Source organism: Anthonomus grandis, chromosome 16 (assembly GCF_022605725.1).
Source record: "Anthonomus grandis grandis chromosome 16, icAntGran1.3, whole genome shotgun sequence".
Lineage (NCBI taxonomy): Eukaryota > Metazoa > Arthropoda > Insecta > Coleoptera > Curculionidae > Anthonomus > Anthonomus grandis.
Window position 1 is genome coordinate 19,917,111 of NC_065561.1, and position 17,856 is coordinate 19,934,966.

Here is a 17,856-nt window from a genome sequence, read left to right on the forward strand (position 1 = left end):
ATTCAATTTTCCGAACGCAGATTTCTAAATAACAGTGTCAGAGTTTAAAGATGTCCTAAATTCTACGTGTTAAAAAATGTAAATTATCAAAATTTTAGTGAAATAAAACGTGGCCGCGATGTCAAACCGCCCGGTAAGCCTCAACAATAATGAAATTCCATATATAATTTACACCATAAAATTTCCTTGTTAAATTTTAGAAAAGTTACAAAGGATACGAAGATCATGTCGAGAAAATTGTCAAAAACGTAGTACCGGACATAAAGAGTTTGATTTCGAACCATTCAAACTCAGTGGGGCATATAAAAGATCTCACACTTGAGAAGGTAAGTACAATTCAACACCATATAGCAGCTATTCATATCATTCAATTTAGACCAAAAGAATATCGTAATCATCAGCATACAGTTGACTCAGTCCAGAATGCCTTTGGGACTAGAATATTAGAGTTAGTTTCCAACTGATCCAGGGTCTATTAAGGGAACATACGTCGCTATTTATGGGTGGTTTACTTTCAGGTCCTAAATATTAATTGAGTTTTGTATGGATTCAAAATTCAGCAAAATTGACTGAGTAAATTCAAGGCAATTCAACAAATCTACTGTACATTCTATGTGCTGAGAACATTATAAAGTTTTTCCTTGGACTAAATGACTATAACCGATGTAATCTTCTAGGTTGTACGTGATATGGCAAATGTATTCCAGGACCTAAGGAACGGCATCTCTTTAGTAAAAAGTGCCTCGAAATCGGAATCCCTTACGAATATAGAGGTGGAACTGAACAAAATTTACAAGAAACAAGATGAAATCAATAAACAAAAGGAAGAAGCGAGGAAGAAGAAAGCGGAGGAGGAAAAGAAGACGAAAACGAACCAATTAAGGCAAAATAAAAATAACGAGGGCAAAGTTAAGAAAACCAGTAACACGACGAATTCTGTAACGTCGTCCAGGAAGCCCGAGGCTACCAAGGGTTTGAAGAAGAGACCTTCTAGTTCTAAGGAGAAGGTTACAGTAACAAACTTAAAATTCCCTAAAGAGAATTCGTATTTAAATGCTCAAAGTAAGGCTGCCAAAGGACCAAGCACGGACACCATAACCAGGTACAGTTTTAATTTTAAGATTAATGGTAATTAGAAGTAGGAATTAAATTATTATTAGTTTACTTACCATTTAAAATCCAGCTTCCTCAGGCACTGAAGTAAAGACGCGAACGTATCAAACATAACAACATAGGCAAATCTTTTTATCTTTAAAAAATTAATCAAAAAATTACAGGCTTAATTCAAATATGGAAATAAGTTCTTAAGAAAAAGAATTAAAAAAAATTATTAATTAAAATAACAATTAGTGGTAATCCAACAATACATGCGTAAAAGAAACATCACTGGTTTTCGTAGCTCAAAACTCGAAATATTTGGAAAATAACGAATTTTTTACAGACAGCAGAATTTTAACACGTACTTCTTCTTCTTCTCCTTCTGTCTCTTCCTATTTCTTTACCTGGAAGAAAATATTGAATTTTTTTACAGGCAGTTAAGTCACTACAGACCACAGTTCTTTATGTCATTCTTCTTTATGACCTCAATTGCCTGGAAGAAATTATTGATTTTTCTTTTACAGTTAGTTAATTAATTTTAACACGAACTTCTTATTCTTCTTCTTCTCCTTCTGTCTCTTTTTATTTAATTGCCTGAAAGAAATTATTGAATTTTTTTACAGGCAATTGAATCACTACAGACCACAGTTCTTCACGTCATTCTCCTTTATGACCTCAACTGCCTGGAAGAATTTATTGATTTTTCTTTTACAACGTAGTTTATTAAGTTTAACACGTACTTTTTATTCTTCTTCTTCTCCTTCTTTCTCTTCTTCTTTAGGTGCCTGGAAGTAATTACAGAATTTTTTACACGCAATTGAGTCACTACAGACCACAATTCTTCTTTATGACCTCAATTGCCTGGAAGTAATTATTGATTTTTCTTTTACACGTAGTTCATTAATTTTAACACGTACTTCTTATTCTTCTTTTTCTCCTTCTTTCTCTTCTTATTTAAGTACCTGGAAGAAATTGGAATCAGACCACATTTCTTTATGTCATTCTCAATTGCCTGGAAGAAGATATTAATATATTTTTTTTCTTCTTCTTCTTCCTCTTCTTTTTTAGGTGCCTGGAAGAAATTATTAATTTTTCTATTACACGTAGTTCATTAATTTTAACACGTACTTCTTTTCTTATTCTTCTTTGTCTTTTTCTTTCTCTTCTTATTTAAGAGCCTTTGATTTCCATTAACAAATTTTTTTGAGAAAAATTAGAAAGAAATAACAATAGTTTATTGTTCTTCTGGTTAGAACGGTTTTGGAATATCGTTCAGTTGTATAAACCGCATTGAGACCCATTCGTTCGTTTCTGACCTTAAAAATCCGTCTACAGACAAACCGCATGAATATTTCATTTAAATGAAATAAGAGTAACTTACTACTACTAAATATTTATTTAGATTAGGTAGGCCTAAGACAACAGACGGTCCGACCCTGAGGCGACCCCTACCTACCTCCGAACATAGGAGATCCAACTCGGTAGGTCCCCCTAGGGAGATCTACAATCCCCTAGGGATTTTGAAAGACGAAGTAGACCGAGCTATTAGGGAGAAGAAAACTTTCACCATTAAAGGGCAATTTCCCGCTGTAAAAAGGGCTCTCCTAAAACGCGGATGGATAGAAAAGTACCATCCGAATCACAGGTCCTAGAGGCTCAACTTTCTTTGTTACTGTTAAAGGGGTTTCATGTATTTAATTTCAGGTTGAACGACGATTTTCGGCAATTTAAGTTTATGGAAGTCACCGATTTAGTGGATCTTTTAAGGAATAAAGAGCAAGCCGAGTCTGTTAAGAAAATCATCAAGTCGAAACTTTTAAAAGATCATCAGGTAAGCAGAGTCTTTCTACTTATATTTACTAAGTCTTAACTGTTGATTTTTCAGGTAGATCTTTACTGGGACCACACCTATGATGCTTTTAAAGAATGCCCTGATAATATTAAGGTAAATTTATCGCAAATCTCCAGAAGCATATCACCTTCTTCAGCTAATCCTCTTTAATCTACTTAAGCGACTTATTGAGGTTAAGTGCTAGTCAGGTACAAGATGAAAAGTATATTCTAACTCTCTCAGACTTACTGTTAGTTTTCCCTGGTATATAAATGTATACAGGTCTGGCAAACTCCCATCTTGAGTGCGGTGGTTCAGCTTCTATGAAAGTTCTTTTATCTTCAACATGTTTCAATAATGAGTTAAAGTGCTCTTGTGCCAATCGATAATTTGTACTTTTATTTCCAGTTAACGCTCATCAATCGATTTAGAAGGGAGTCTTTTAGTTATACGAGTAAACAAGGACTGTGCCAAGCGGCTAGAGAAGCACACTGGCTTCAAATTCCCGGTGTGGCATGCATAAATCATCCAAGGTATTAAGTTTATCATTAGTTTACTTCTGTTTGTGAAGTAAGTTCGATGCTCTAATTACATTTCGTAAAAAAGCTTTAATTGTTTTTCTGAAGATAATTAAATATATTCTGAAACGCGTGATAAAAGAGGTTTTTTAAGTACTTATTTATCAGTGAACGTCAAGTATTGATGGGAGATTTAAAATGGAAACTGTGCATCAGATTCATTAAAGTTATGCACTAATTAAGTAAAGGCATTTGAAATCCCAGGATTGTCGATTTTATTCGAGATAATTTTTTTCCTGAAGATGATCAAAACATACCAAAACGTAAGGCAAATATATTTTTTTATATATTTATTTGATAGTTATCATCAAAGATTAGTGCAAAATTCAAAATAGAAGATGTTTATTACATCTATTAAAATTATGCATTAATTAAGTAAAAGCACTTGAAATACACTTGGATCTATCGATTTTATTAAAATTATTTATTTCCTGAAGATGATCAAAAAATATCGAGACCCGTGGCAAAGACAATTTTTTAAGTGCTTATTTAATAATTCCCGTCCAAGATTTATAGGAGATTCAAAATAGAAAAAAATTAAAAAATGTGCATCATATCCATTAAAATTATGCACTAATAAAGTAAAAACACTTGAAATCCCAGGATTATCGAGGAACCATGGATTTAATTCAAATTAATTGTTTTCCTAAAGATGATTAAAACATACCGAAACCCGTGACAAAAAAAAATTCATCAAATATTAATCGGAGATTTTAAATAAAATAAAAATAAAAAATACATAGGATTATCAAGGAACTCAAATCAATTTAATTTAGATTATTTTTGTTTCCTGAAGATGATCAAAATATACTGAAACGCGTGGCAAAAATAATTTCTTAAATGCCTGTTTAATAACTAATATCAAAGATAAATGGCAGATTCAAAATAGAAAATATTCATCGGATCCATTAAAGTTGTGCACTAATTAAGTAAAAGCACTTGATATCTCAGGATTCTTAAGAAATCATCGATTTTATTTAAATTAATTTTTTCCTTGAAGATGATAAAATATAATCCGAAACGCGTCGTAAAAATTATTTTTTAAACGCTTATTTAATAATATTCATCTCTGAGATCAATGGGAGATTCAAAATATAAAAAAATACAAAAATGTGAATCAGATCCATTAAAATTATTATTATTAAGCACTAATTAAGTAAAAGCACTTGATATCCCAGGATTCTTAAAAAACTATCGATTTTTCCTTGAAGATGTTAAAATATAATCCGAAACGCGTCGTAAAAACAATTTTTTAAACGCTTATTTAGTAATATTCATCTTTGTGATTAATGGAAGATTCAAAATACAAAAAAATACAAAAATGTGCATCAGATTCATTAAAGTTATGCACTAATTCAGTAAAAGCACTTGATATCCCAGGATTCTTAAGGAACTATCGATTTTATTTAAATTAATTTTTTTCTTGAAGATGATAAACTATAATCCGAAACGCGTCGTAAAAATTATTTTTTAAATGCTTATTTAATAATATTCATCTCTGAGATTAATGGAAGATTCAAAATACAAAAATGTGCATCAGATCCATTAAAGTTATGCACTAATTAAGTAAAAGCACTTGATATCCTAGGATTCTCAAAAAACTGGCGTATTTATTCAAATTATTTTTTTTCCTGAAAGTGTTCAAAACATCCGAAATGCGTGGAAAAAAATTATTTCCTAAACACTTATTTAATAATTAATATCAAAGATTAATGACAGATTCAAAATAGAAAATGTTTATTAGAGACATTAAAGTTATGCACTAATTAAGTAAAGACATTTAAACTTCTAGGATTATTGAGGGACTCTCGATTTTATTAAAAAATTCATATTGTCCCTAAATATGATTAAAAAAAAATAATTTTTATATATATATTTATTTAATAATAAACATCAAAGATTAATAGAAAATTTAAAATAGAAAAAAATATAAAATGTGCATCATAGGCATTAAAGTTATGCACTAATTAAGGAAAAGCATTTGAGTTTTTTTCTCTCAAAATGATCAAATATAATCCGAAACCCGTGACAAAAATAATTTCTTAAATGCTTATTTAATAACTATCATCCAATAAGAAAATTATAATAAAAAAAAAATCGAAAACGTGCCTCACATGCATTAAAGTTATGCATTCATTAAGTAAAATTATTTAAAATCCCAAAATTATCAAAGAATTATCATTATTTTATTCAAATTAATTTTTTCCTGAAGATGCCCGAAATATACCGAAACGAGTCGTAAAAATAATTTTAATTAATAAGATTCAAAATAGTAGAAACAAAATTGAAAGTGTGTGCTATATGCATTAAAGTTATGCACTGATTTAGTAAAAGCACTTGAAATCTATTTTTTTTAATCTGATTTAATTGAAATAAATTTTTTCCTTGAAAATGATGACAAATAATTCCTTAAACACCTACTTAATAATATTTATTTCAAAGATTAATAGGAGATTCAAAATAGAAAATGTGCCTCGTATCCATTAAAATTATGCACTAATTAAGTATTGGCTTCTGAAATCCCTCGATTGGTGTACATATAAAAATGAATATATGGTATATTTGAATAAAAAAATCCTTTATGGATATAGTATAATCTATGAAGGTATTTCATTGTGTGCTGTTAATATTCATATAAGAGATTCTTATTAATAGAGTCCCTCAAGGACCCATTTTGGCAGCACAGCGGTTTATTGTCTTTAAATATGATATTCTTTTGAAATTCCAGGTCTAGTCCAGTCCAGGTATAAATTTGAGTAAAAAACACAGAAACTACAGTAAAGAAATTTCCTAATTAAATTAAGTATCCAATTATTAAATTTTTAGTTATAATAATAGAATATCCAATAATTAGGGGCACATTAAAAAAAGGTTTGATGAACATGGAGTTCCATGAATGCGTTGTCTAATTTTTTCCAGTATTAAACACACAAATGAAAAACATCACTCATATAGACTTTTGAAAGTCAGTAGTCTATAGATGCTTTACTATTTGGATTACAGAAAGTCATTTTTAAAATGTGCCCTAAATCCTTTACACTAATTAGTGTATAATTTGACGTTGCTTTAAAAATTGCTTATCAAAAAAATGTGACTGTTATAATAGCGATAAGGCATACAAATACAAATAAATTAATTTGAATATAATAGTGGTCATCTTATTTAATTATTAGATGCTTTGTCCTAACCAAAGGAGGCGACACCAAATTTTTCCTAAGAGATTTCGGACTAACTGCGGCAGTATCGTTGCTTAAATGGGTGATAAAGAACAACATCACTGGGGAGTGTAAGATTATAAGTGATACAGGAAAAATTCCAGTAAGTGTTTTCAATATACTAATATTACTTTTTAGTATAATGCTAAAATTCTAGATGAAGGCATTCCACTTTGCCGTAGCTGAATGCTACAAGTTCATAAAACAACAGACACATCAAGATATAGATGAAGAAATACGCGATGCAATGGAAGTAGAATGGAACGAGTTTCTCGATCAGTTTTATAAAATCGTGCATGTGGGCAATCACTTTAAACTGGCTGATAAGGACTTAGATTGCTTGCAAGGTAATAATTTAATTTTGTATATAAAGGGTGTTTTTTTTTAGAGGTCGAGAACTTTAAATTGAAATTATTAAAATTATAAACGAATTTGCTTTTATATTTGCATTTAACCAAAAGTGAACAAAATTTTCATATGAAATCGTGGATTAACAGCAATCTTTCCTTCCACCCATTCAGCTAATGTACGGCGCAAAAGATGATCCTGGGGTTTCAACTCCTGGACAAGTTGAATTTTATATGCTCGCAATCCGAGATCTTTGCGCAAAATTTTCCATAAAGTGGATGGACATAAGTTTGTGACTTGTTGAGAACGACGACGAATTGATACATTTGGATCATAATCAACACTATGCTGCACAGCAGCTATCGCTTGTTACGTGCGCACTGTACGGCGTCTTACGGGATGCGTATTGTCGACTAGACTAAAAGTATTGCGAAAACGATCAACAGTTTCTCGAATTAATCTCTCTGAAGGACGATTATGAGCACCATAAAACTCACGTAATGCCCGATGTGTTTCTCGAATAGAACCATGTCTTTCAAAACAAATTTGAATAATTTGGAAACGTTGCTCCAGCGTGAGTCTGTTCATGATAAACAGTTTATAGGGGTTAACCAAACTAATCTAAAAATATCCCAGAACTGTCAGGTCGGCTGCCATAAAAAACAGTGTTGCCAAATGAAAGTTCTCCGCCTCTAAAAAAACGCCCTTTATATTACAGTTTTGTTTTGTGCTTATTTAGATCACTGGATGCTAAAACAAATTGCACAAGTTGACTCTTTTATAAATAAGTAAGAAAAATTGCTATTAAGTAAAAGCAATTGAAATCCTCAGAATGTCAAGGATCTATCGATTTAATTCAAATTAATAATTTTCTTAAAAATGATGAAAGATAATTCATTAAACACCATATAATATTCATTTCTCTTCTATTCTTTTATTTCATCTTCTAAAACAAAAATAAAGCAGATCTGAGCAGTACAAGTGGAATTATAGTTCCAATTACCTGAACCTGCATTTTTTTGGACTTGATTTACAAAAACTTAGATAAAAAAGGTTCCATTGCATAGATTTTCGGGATTTTTTCAACGACAGCTTGTGAATAATCCAGAGAATCCAGAGTAGTAGAAGTGGAATTATGGCCCTAGTTACCTGGACTTGATTTACAAAAACTTGAATAAAAAAGGTTCCGTTCAATGGATTTTTAGGATTTTTTCAATGGAAACTTAGAAATAATCCAGAGAAGCTCTTAAAATAAAAATGAAGTAGATTTGAGCAGCAGAAGTGGAATTAAAGCTCCAATTACCTGAACCTGCATTTTTTTTGGACTTGATTGACAAAAACTTAGATAAACAAGTCATTTTTTCAATGAAAACTTAGGAATAATCCAGAGAAGCTTCTAAAATAAAAATAAAGTAGATCTGAGCAGTAAAAGTGAAATTATAACCCTAATTACCTGAACCTGCCTTTTTTGGATTTGATTTACCAAAACTTGAATAAAAAAGGTTTCATTGTATGGAGCTTCGGGATTGTTTCAATGGAAGCTTGAAAATAATCCAGAGAATCCTTTAAAATAAAAATTATTCAAATCTGAGCAGTAGAAGTAAAATTATTGCTCCAGTTATCTAAAATTCCCATATTTTGGACTCTTAAAAAAAAGAAATTTTGCAAAATTAATTTAAATAAAATCTTTAAATGCGAACAAAATATGAAATACCGAGCATACTTTTTGGTAAATATATAGGGTGTCCATGGAAATTGGGATAAAATTACCACCAAGAAAAACGATCAACGTAGAACCACTTTACAAAAATTAAATATTTAGAACCACTATACAGTGTTGCAATTTTAATATGTTACTCCTCATACCTTGGACTCGATTATTACTTATTATATAATTTTCCATAAATGCATAGGGTATCCCAGGAAATCGGGAAATAATAGGAGATTCATCAAAATAGAAAACGTGCGTCCTATCCATTAAAATTTTGCACTAATTAAGTATTGGCTTCTGAAATCTTCTGACTCTACAAATAAGTAAGAAAAATTAGCTTAAAATGTTATTTATGTATATTAAAAAATAACATAAATTTCATCAAAGGTGCCATTAACTTCTATTAAATTATACCAAGCTAGTATTTAGTCAATTTAATATTTCTTAATTTGATAATATAATTTAAGCAGGAATTATTAGTCTTAGGTTCAAGTTCATTATAAACTAATTATTGATGAGCTGAATGTGCATACACACAGACATAATATGTCCCTTGTATTCATATTATATCATCAGCACATAATAACTGTAAATTAATATGTAATTGATTGATTGATTAAAGTTATTATTATTTAAAAAGAAATATACAATTTAATGAGTAATTAGAGAATATTGAAAAAGAACTTGTTGTGTCTAGTGATTTATTCTTATTGCTTATTTATAAACTCAAAACTCAATATTTGTTTGTTAAAGAAACTAAGGATATGGTACGTAAATCAAACTATCTACTCAATCAATTGAGGGAGTACATGCCTTGGCTAGATATGGACGGGTACATGAACATCTGGATCTTGAAACCGACGAATAGCAGCAGGGGCATAGGGATACACATCTGCCGAACCCTTCAGTACATTTTGGAAGTTGTGAGGAAGAACCCGAATAGGCGATACGTCATTCAAAAATACATCGGTATGAATTGATTTATTCCTAAAAACTGACTTAAACAAGTGACAATTTTTAGAGCGTCCTTTTTTGATCCACGACACAAAGTTCGATATCAGACAGTGGTTCTTAGTAAGCAGTTCTTACCCACTGACAATTTGGTTGTATAAGTATGTCGCACTTTAAAAATTACCCAGTTATAATAATTATAAATATTTAAATGGTAATTGTAGGGTGTGCTACTTGAGATTCAGTTCCCAAACGTACAACCTAAGGAAACTGCACGAGTCGATACATTTGACAAACAACTCGGTGCAAGCGAAGTATATGCAAAAAAACACGAGGGATCCGTTGCTTCCTTCTTACGGAATGTGGGATTCAAAACAATTTAAGGTAAGAGTGTTGGAGATTAAATATAGTCCATTTACAAGCAATAAGAAGCAAAACAAATTGGTTATACTGTCAGTTAGTTGTGAACAGACTATAGGTATACATGTCTGGCAATGTCCCAAATACCATAAAAGTTAAAAAGAGAAAAACGAGGACTTTTGTTAGAACTAAAAGGTGTGAGCAGGTTTGGTTCGCCTATAATAGCTTCGTCTTCCTTCTATCAAGAGGCTACTATAGCAAATTACATTTACGTATAGACACTAATATCCAGATGGAGTTTGATCTATAGAAAACTAGTTGTAAATGACAATATAGAACATCAAGAAAAAGCTTGAAAGGTTCAAGTACTGTGGAACTGAAGAGCATGAAAACTAAACTGCACTGTAAAAATGTATGGTGAGCATAAGAACATGTTGCACCATTACTATTGCATGATTAATGAGGTATTTGCTTATGAGTGGTAATTTAAAAAAATAGGAATGAGACAAGTAAATATAAAAAATAATAATAAAAGAGATTAGATGTGCATATAATAGGGTATAGGCACGAACTTTATGCAAGTAAAATGGATCTATAAGGACCCTAATTGTAGACTTAGACAATCCAGTAGCAACCCAATAAACTGGAATATCTCTAGAGAATTCCAGGTGAAATTCCAAAAAAATGTCCTTGGAGTCCACTATTATCTGGAACGTATAGATAGAATAGATGGAACAGATCAAGAGTGATGTACACTAATTACTTGAAAGAAAACAACAGTTATTCCAGGAACTTAAAACAAATGAAAAACATCCTAGGAAACCTTTAAAACTTAAGTAGATAGAAAAATTGAAACATTATTCCAGGAGCTCGAAATACAGTAAAACTTACCTCAATTGCCTAGAGTAGCTTCTAGATAGACAAGGATAATGTTATGTGAGAAAAGTATAGATGCAAAAACTATAGATTTTTTTATAACCTATAATTTTCTTAAAAAGCAGTTTTCTTTCAGGCAATTATTTTCTGCAAAAAACATGTTTATTATTTAACCTACCCTGACCCCCCCACCCACCCCCACAACTTGCCAGTAAGAAATTGTCTTGAAAAAACAACGTTTTTCCAAAATAATACGCATAAATAAGAGCTGGTTTCGTCATTAATATTATATCTAACAACACAAGTTCTTTATTTAAATTTTATATAATTATATATATGTATATTAATAAATATTTAATACAAAAACAGTGTTATTAGATTGGATATTATGGATAAAAAACGGTGATTTTTCAACAGAATTTCTTACTGGGAAAATGTTTGGGGTGGGTGGGGGAGGGGGAATAAGGGTTTTTTTTAATGAAAAAAAATGTTTTTGCAAAAATATTGTTTTTTTTCCTAGTTGTAATGCACATCAAATTACAGGAAACTCAATTCTTCTCAAGAAAGTCTTATGGAATTTTCTTGAAAATTGCATAGTTTTTGAGTAAATGGCGAAAAACTGCACCAACACGTACTCCTAGTTCTTTTGAAAAAAATATTATTTTCTTTTTTCCTAGTTGAAATGCATATCAAATTACAGGGAATCGAATTCTCTTTAAGAAACCCTTATGAATTTTTCTTGAAAATTGCACAATTTTTAAGAAAATTGGAAAAAACTGAACGCCTGGACTTTTTCACTATAGCAACTTAAAGCCAGATAAACTCTCAACTTTATCACCTCCAAATGCATCTATTGGTTACATTATTTTGATTTTTTAGTTGTGATAGGCTACGATCGAAATCCGAACGCTTCAACTGGGAACTTCGACTTAACATACTTAGAACAAATGCCTTTTTACAGAAGAACTTCATCAAATATTTCAGGTGTAGTAATCGAGTTTAAAAACTGGAAAATATACAATTATTCCAGGAATAAAATAGCTTCAAGAACAGCATATAATTCTATTAATAACTATTAAGTGATTCTTAGATGGCGCCACAGTCAACTTAATTAATGAATATTCACTCACTGATTACCTAATGAATCTATTTCTTCATCACATAATTTTTAGAACCTCGGAATTTGTAATATTCTCCCTTTTTCAAAAAGTAGAAATGTTTATTCTTTTAGTCGTGGCGCCATCTAAGAGTAATCTTCGAAGTGTGGCCCGAATAAAAGTTAGTGCATATGAAAAGGACAGAAGTTCTCTTATTTTAATCTGAACAAACTTTTTTATTTATTACGCAAGATTAATAGAAAAAGACAAATTGAGAAAAAAATTGTCTCTCTCAACGACGCATATAACCAAATATGCCCCTTTAAGTGCTATCTATACAGGTCTGGCCAAGTCAGGTCTTGCGTGCACAACTTCCAATATCAACAAACCTACTTCACATTCTTCTTCGTTTCAGAACTACCTATCGGATATCGGCTTCCCAGAGATTTTCGACACAGTTATCTATCCGGGAATGAAGCAGTGTATCACGGGTGCCATGATAGCGCATCGGGACAAAATCGACCGAAGAAAGTGCTGCTTTGAGCTGTACGGTGCCGACTTTATGTTGGCCGAAAATTTCGAACCCTGGCTACTGGAGATCAACTCTAATCCGGCTCTACATGCGTCTACACCGGTTACCGCTAGACTGTGTCCAGAGGTGCTTGAAGATGTGATCAAAGGTATCATAAATTGTCTTTTATTTGTATGTTTAATAATAGTGTTGAAGAAAATGACGAGATTTAGTCTAGGCTAGTGTTATACTTTCCCAATTTAACTCTAGCAGCTAGTATATCAATAAAAGTAGAGGAGAAATTTGAAATGCACCCTAAATTCAAGAAACGTAATCTAACAGTGAAACATCTTTGAAATACCAATTTTTCTCTCAGATATATGGGACTATTAAAAGCTTTACTAAATTTGAAGTCTTAAGCTATTTAATTTTTACTGAAACATGAACGTACCTTCGTAGATCACCTCTGTGTTAGTAGATAAATAATCAGACACTGACTTAAGATCTTTACTAAGGAATTCTTCAGTTTCTGTGAGATTATTAGGGTCAAAGCAATGCAGCAGCTGAGTGTCGTCAACATAAGATTGAATATATAAAGTGGCTTAAAAAATGACAAAGGTGTAAATAAGGAATAGTCCAATTGTAGATCCCTGTGTCTTCCAAAATTGTAACATAATCAATTAAAGGTATGATATTGTCAAGCGAATACATTATTCATAGTTCGATATGTTATTTTAACTATTATGGAGGTATTAGTTTACTTTCTTTTTCTGTGAACCTTGAATAAGGAAGTTGTTCTTCCAGTGGATCCAAATTTCAATAATATACTCAGAAACACTAGATGCTCAAAGTAGAACTCTGTTTTCGAAAATTCTAGCTCACCTAAGACTGACCTTCAGAATAATTTTTCAAATAGTACTGCTTCTCTTACTTGAATTCAAGTCAAGTTAGTACCAATATATAATTAAAATTTGAAAATCTTAGATTCTTCAGATGTCAGTTTCAATTAAAACTATGTGTTTTTCTTAAAAATTGAATAGTTTTTGAGTAAATGATGCAAAACTTAAATATCCCTAGTTTTTTTGTATAGAGATGTCATTTGTCTTGTTTCTTAAGTATAAAAAATTATTGAGGGTAGTAATGCATATCAAATGAAAGGAAAATAGATTCCCTTCAAAAAGCGTTTTATGATTTTTTTTCTGAAAATGCATAGTTTCTAAGTAAATGGCAAAAAACTGACCCAATACGTACCCCTAGTTCTTTTACAAGGAAATATTATTTGCTTTGTTCCTAGTTGTTATGTATATCAAATTACAGGGAATCCAATTCTATTTAAGAAAGTCCTATGGGTCATTGTTGAAAACTGGATAGTTCTTGAAAAAACTGTGAAAAACCGTATCAATAGGTACCACTAGTCCTTTTACATAAAGATTGCGTCATTTGCGTCATTTTGTCTTTTTTTCAGTATAAAAAGTATTGGGGTAGTAATGCATATCAAATAAATTACCTCTAAAATATTTGCATGTGTAATTTCTCTACTCGTCCTTAAGATTATGTAAATGCCGTGGCGCACGGACGGTACACAACTTCAAAATTGAGTTACGAGGTCACAGGATCTGTTAAGAAATATTTTCTGTGACACATCCGTGTGTCATATGGCAATTAACGCGTTAAGGTTCTCTGGTATGGGAAATTTACTGTATGCATGGTCCAGAGGCTTTAACTATGGTGGTTTCGAGGGCCAGTTAACTGCATTTGCTATCCGATAGTCAGGACATTTCCAGAATATGTGAAAAAAGCCATAAGAGTTTAAAATTATTTTCTTCGAAGACAATTATTAAGAGTTTCTATCTTACTTGCCTGTTACGATAAATTAGTGAGGCTTTTATTAAAAAAACAACTCACATGCCTTGCAGAAATGCAACCACAAATAAATCCAGAAGAAATAATTGATCCTATCCATTCTCATGATTATCAGATCCAGTCAAAATTTTCTTCAAGAAGTTTGGATATTTTCAACAAGAAAACTCTTCATTGGATTCAGATAAGTATGAGGCAAACTCAAGGGCTCTTTAGACCTAATTCAGAAGGCACAACTAAGTTTTTTTTTTCATCAGGATCATTATGTGAACTCAATTCAGTACCTCAGAATTGATTTACACTTTACAGCTGTACTGATCCATCATAGATCTTATGAAAGAGATTTCACAAGTACATCTCTTTTTAAAATTAAATTCCCTTCAAAAAGTGTCTTTAGAGTTTTTTTCTAAAAATGCATAGTTTTTGAGTAATTGGGGAAACACTGAACCAATACGTACCCCTAGTTATTTTGCAAAAAATATTATTTGCTTTGTTCCTAGTTGAAATGATTATTAAATTACAGGAAATTGAATTCTTTTCAAGAAAGTCTTATGGGATTTTTTTGAAAATTTGATAGTTTTTGAGAAAACTGGGAATAACTGAGCCAATTGGTATTCCTAGTTTTTTTTGCATAAAGATGTAATTTGCCTTGTTTCTTAGATATAAAAGAGTATTGAGAGCTGTCATATATATCAAATGAAAGGAAAATAAATTTCCCTTAAAAAGTGTCTTAAGAGTTTTTTTATGAAATGCATAGTTTTTAAGTAAATGAGGAAAAACTGAACCAATACGTACCCCTAGTTCTTATGCAAAAAAATATTATTTACTTTGTTCCTAGTTGTAATGCATATCAAATTACAGGAAATTGAATTCCATTCAAGAAAGTCTTATGGGATTTTCTCGAAAATTGCATAGTTTTTGAGTAAATGGCTAAAAACTACAGCAATACCTACCCCTAGTTCTTTTGCAAAAAAATTATATTTGCTTTATTCCTAGTTAAAATGTATATCAAATTACAGGAAATTAAATTTCATTCAAGAAAGTCTTATAAGATTTTTTTGAAAATTGCATAGTTTTTGAAAAAACTGAACCAATACGTACCCCTAGTTCTTTTGCAAAATTTTTTTATTTTCCTTGTTCCTAGTTGTAATGCATATCAAATTACAGGGAATCGAATTCTCTTCAAGACACTCTTATGGGTGTTTCTTGAAAATTGCATAGTTTTTGAGAAAACTGGGAAAAACTGAACCCCTGGACTTTTTCACTTAAAACCAGATAAACTCCTAACTTTATCACCTCCAAATGCATCTATTGCTTACATTATTTTGATTTTTTAGTTGTGATAGACTACGATCGAAACCCGAAAGCTTCAACTGGGAACTTCGAATTAATCTACTTAGAACAAATGCCTGCTAGTCCTAAATTCAAGCAGAAATTCCAAGTAACCGGGAAACCATTGCCAGAAAACTATTTTTGTGACCTGGAAAAAGACCCGACCCTACTGCAAACACCCCCAAAACCACCTGAAAAATTCGAGACTCCAGATCCAGGAAAGTTCTTGATACAAACGAGGGAGTCGATGAGGGACGCGTTAAAAAACCTGCTGGACCTAGTTAAACGTGAAAAATTGAAAAGGTTCGTAGTTCTGCATTGCCATAGGCCACCAAAAGGCTTTTGGGACGAGTATCTCAAGTTTAAAACCAACTGAACCATTATCATTAATCTTTGATGACGAGTTATTTTGTAGGAGATCAAGAAGGGAAAAGTCAGTAGAGGCTAAATCGGAAGTGTTCGAGTTGGGGGTGCCAAAACCGACCGAACTGGTGTCTCTTTATGAAAACTCGACCATTTCGGATGCAGGATCCGATCATTTATCGTGTGAAATATCAAATGGGGGTAGTCAAGACACTTTGACCGAAGATGAAACCAGGAGAGTGGTAAAAGTTCTGCATGATATCAAAGAACTTCGCCAGAAGAAAAACGTGTTGACGAGTTTGGTTAAAGTCGTTGATCATTTTAAAAATGTTAAAAAATAGTTTTAATAGAGAACCTTTTGGAGGTACAACTAAGATTTCCAAGTGAGGGTTCAGAAACCCATTATGTGAACTCATGTCAGTACCTCAGAATTTATTTACGCTTTACAGCTGCACTGATGCATCATGGGTCTTTTTAAAGTTAAATTCTCTTCAAAAAGAGTCTTAAGAGTTTTTTTCCAAAAATGCATAGTTTTTGAGTAATTGGAAAAAAAACTGAACCAATACGTACCCCTAGTTCTTTTGCCAAAAAACTATATTTGCTTTGTTTCTAGTTAAAATGCATATGAAATTACAGGTAATTGAATTCCTTTCAAGAAAGTCTTATGGGTTTTTCTTAAAATTTGGGCAGTTTTTAACAAAAACTGAGCTAGTAGGTACGTCTAGTTTTTTTGAATAAATATGTCATTTGCCTTAAGTATTGAGAGTTGTAATATATATCAAATGAAAGGAAAATAAATTCTTTTTAAAAAGTGTCTCAAGAGTCTTTCTTTAAAAATGCATAGTTTTTGAGTAAATGGGAAAAAACTAAACCAATACGTACCCCTAGTTCTTTTGCAAGGAAATATTATTCGTTTTGTTCCTAGTTGTAATGCATATCAAATTACGGGGAATCGAATTCTCTTTAAGAAAAACTTATGGGGTTTTCTTAAAAATTGCATGGTTTTTGAGAAAACTTAGAATAACTGAACTAATTGATACCCCTAGTTTTTTTTTGCATAAAGATGTAATTTGCCTTGTTTCTTAAGTATAAAAAAGTATTGAAAATAGTAATGCATATCAAAAGAATAAAAACTCAATTCCCTAAAAAAGTGTCTTATGAGTTTTCTTCTGAGAATGCATAGTTTTTGAGTAAATGAGGAAAAACTGAGGCAATACGTACCCCTAGTTCTTTTACAAGGAAATATTATTTGCTTTGTTTCTAGTTGTAATGCATATCAAATTATAGGGAATCGAAGTCTCTTTAAGAAAGTCTTATGGATTTTTCTTGAATATTGCATAGTTTTTAAGTAAATGGCGAAAAACTAGGCCATTTACTTAAAAAAAAACTGGCCCATATATGTTGAAACGTTTGACGCGTTTATGTTAAAATAAAACTTGTTGTATTCTATACTTTTTTCAGCACTGATTAATGTTGGTACTTTCAGTTCCTAAAAGTAAGGGGTGAAATAAAAAAAAATGTATCAAAGAACTACGCTTTTTATTTAACATTAATACATCAAGCAATTATATCATTTTAGGGCAGTGTATGTATAATAATTGAACAAACGTGGCTTAATAATTAACAAAGAACATAAATTTGGCAGTTAAAAGTAGGCAGTTGAACGATTTACTTGCTAAAGTACATAAGTCATTTTATTTCTTTTAATCTTGTTTAAAGCCAATA

The 17,856-nt window shown here is 31.3% G+C and overlaps 1 protein-coding gene across 1 annotated transcript; it reads left to right on the top strand.

The window, feature by feature from the left end:
* LOC126745510 (tubulin monoglycylase TTLL3-like) lies at window positions 1-16,945 on the top strand. Its single transcript, XM_050453378.1, has 15 exons — window positions 1-133; window positions 201-326; window positions 678-1,102; window positions 2,501-2,743; window positions 2,803-2,929; window positions 2,984-3,043; window positions 3,338-3,462; window positions 6,681-6,825; window positions 6,880-7,069; window positions 9,535-9,750; window positions 9,803-9,893; window positions 9,957-10,116; window positions 12,481-12,745; window positions 15,774-16,071; window positions 16,184-16,945. The coding sequence occupies exons 1-15, from the start codon at window positions 119-121 to the stop codon at window positions 16,470-16,472; spliced, it is 2,775 nt and encodes a 924-aa protein (XP_050309335.1). The 5' UTR covers window positions 1-118; the 3' UTR covers window positions 16,473-16,945.
* The last annotated feature ends 911 nt before the right edge of the window (window positions 16,946-17,856 follow it).

Excerpts from the sequence above, each read along its gene's own strand:
- LOC126745510 (XM_050453378.1), top strand. Across the intron at positions 7,070-9,534 it reads GGACTTAGATTGCTTGCAAG|AAACTAAGGATATGGTACGT; the intron begins GTAATAATTTAA and ends TGTTTGTTAAAG. Across the intron at positions 9,751-9,802 it reads CGTCATTCAAAAATACATCG|AGCGTCCTTTTTTGATCCAC; the intron begins GTATGAATTGAT and ends GACAATTTTTAG.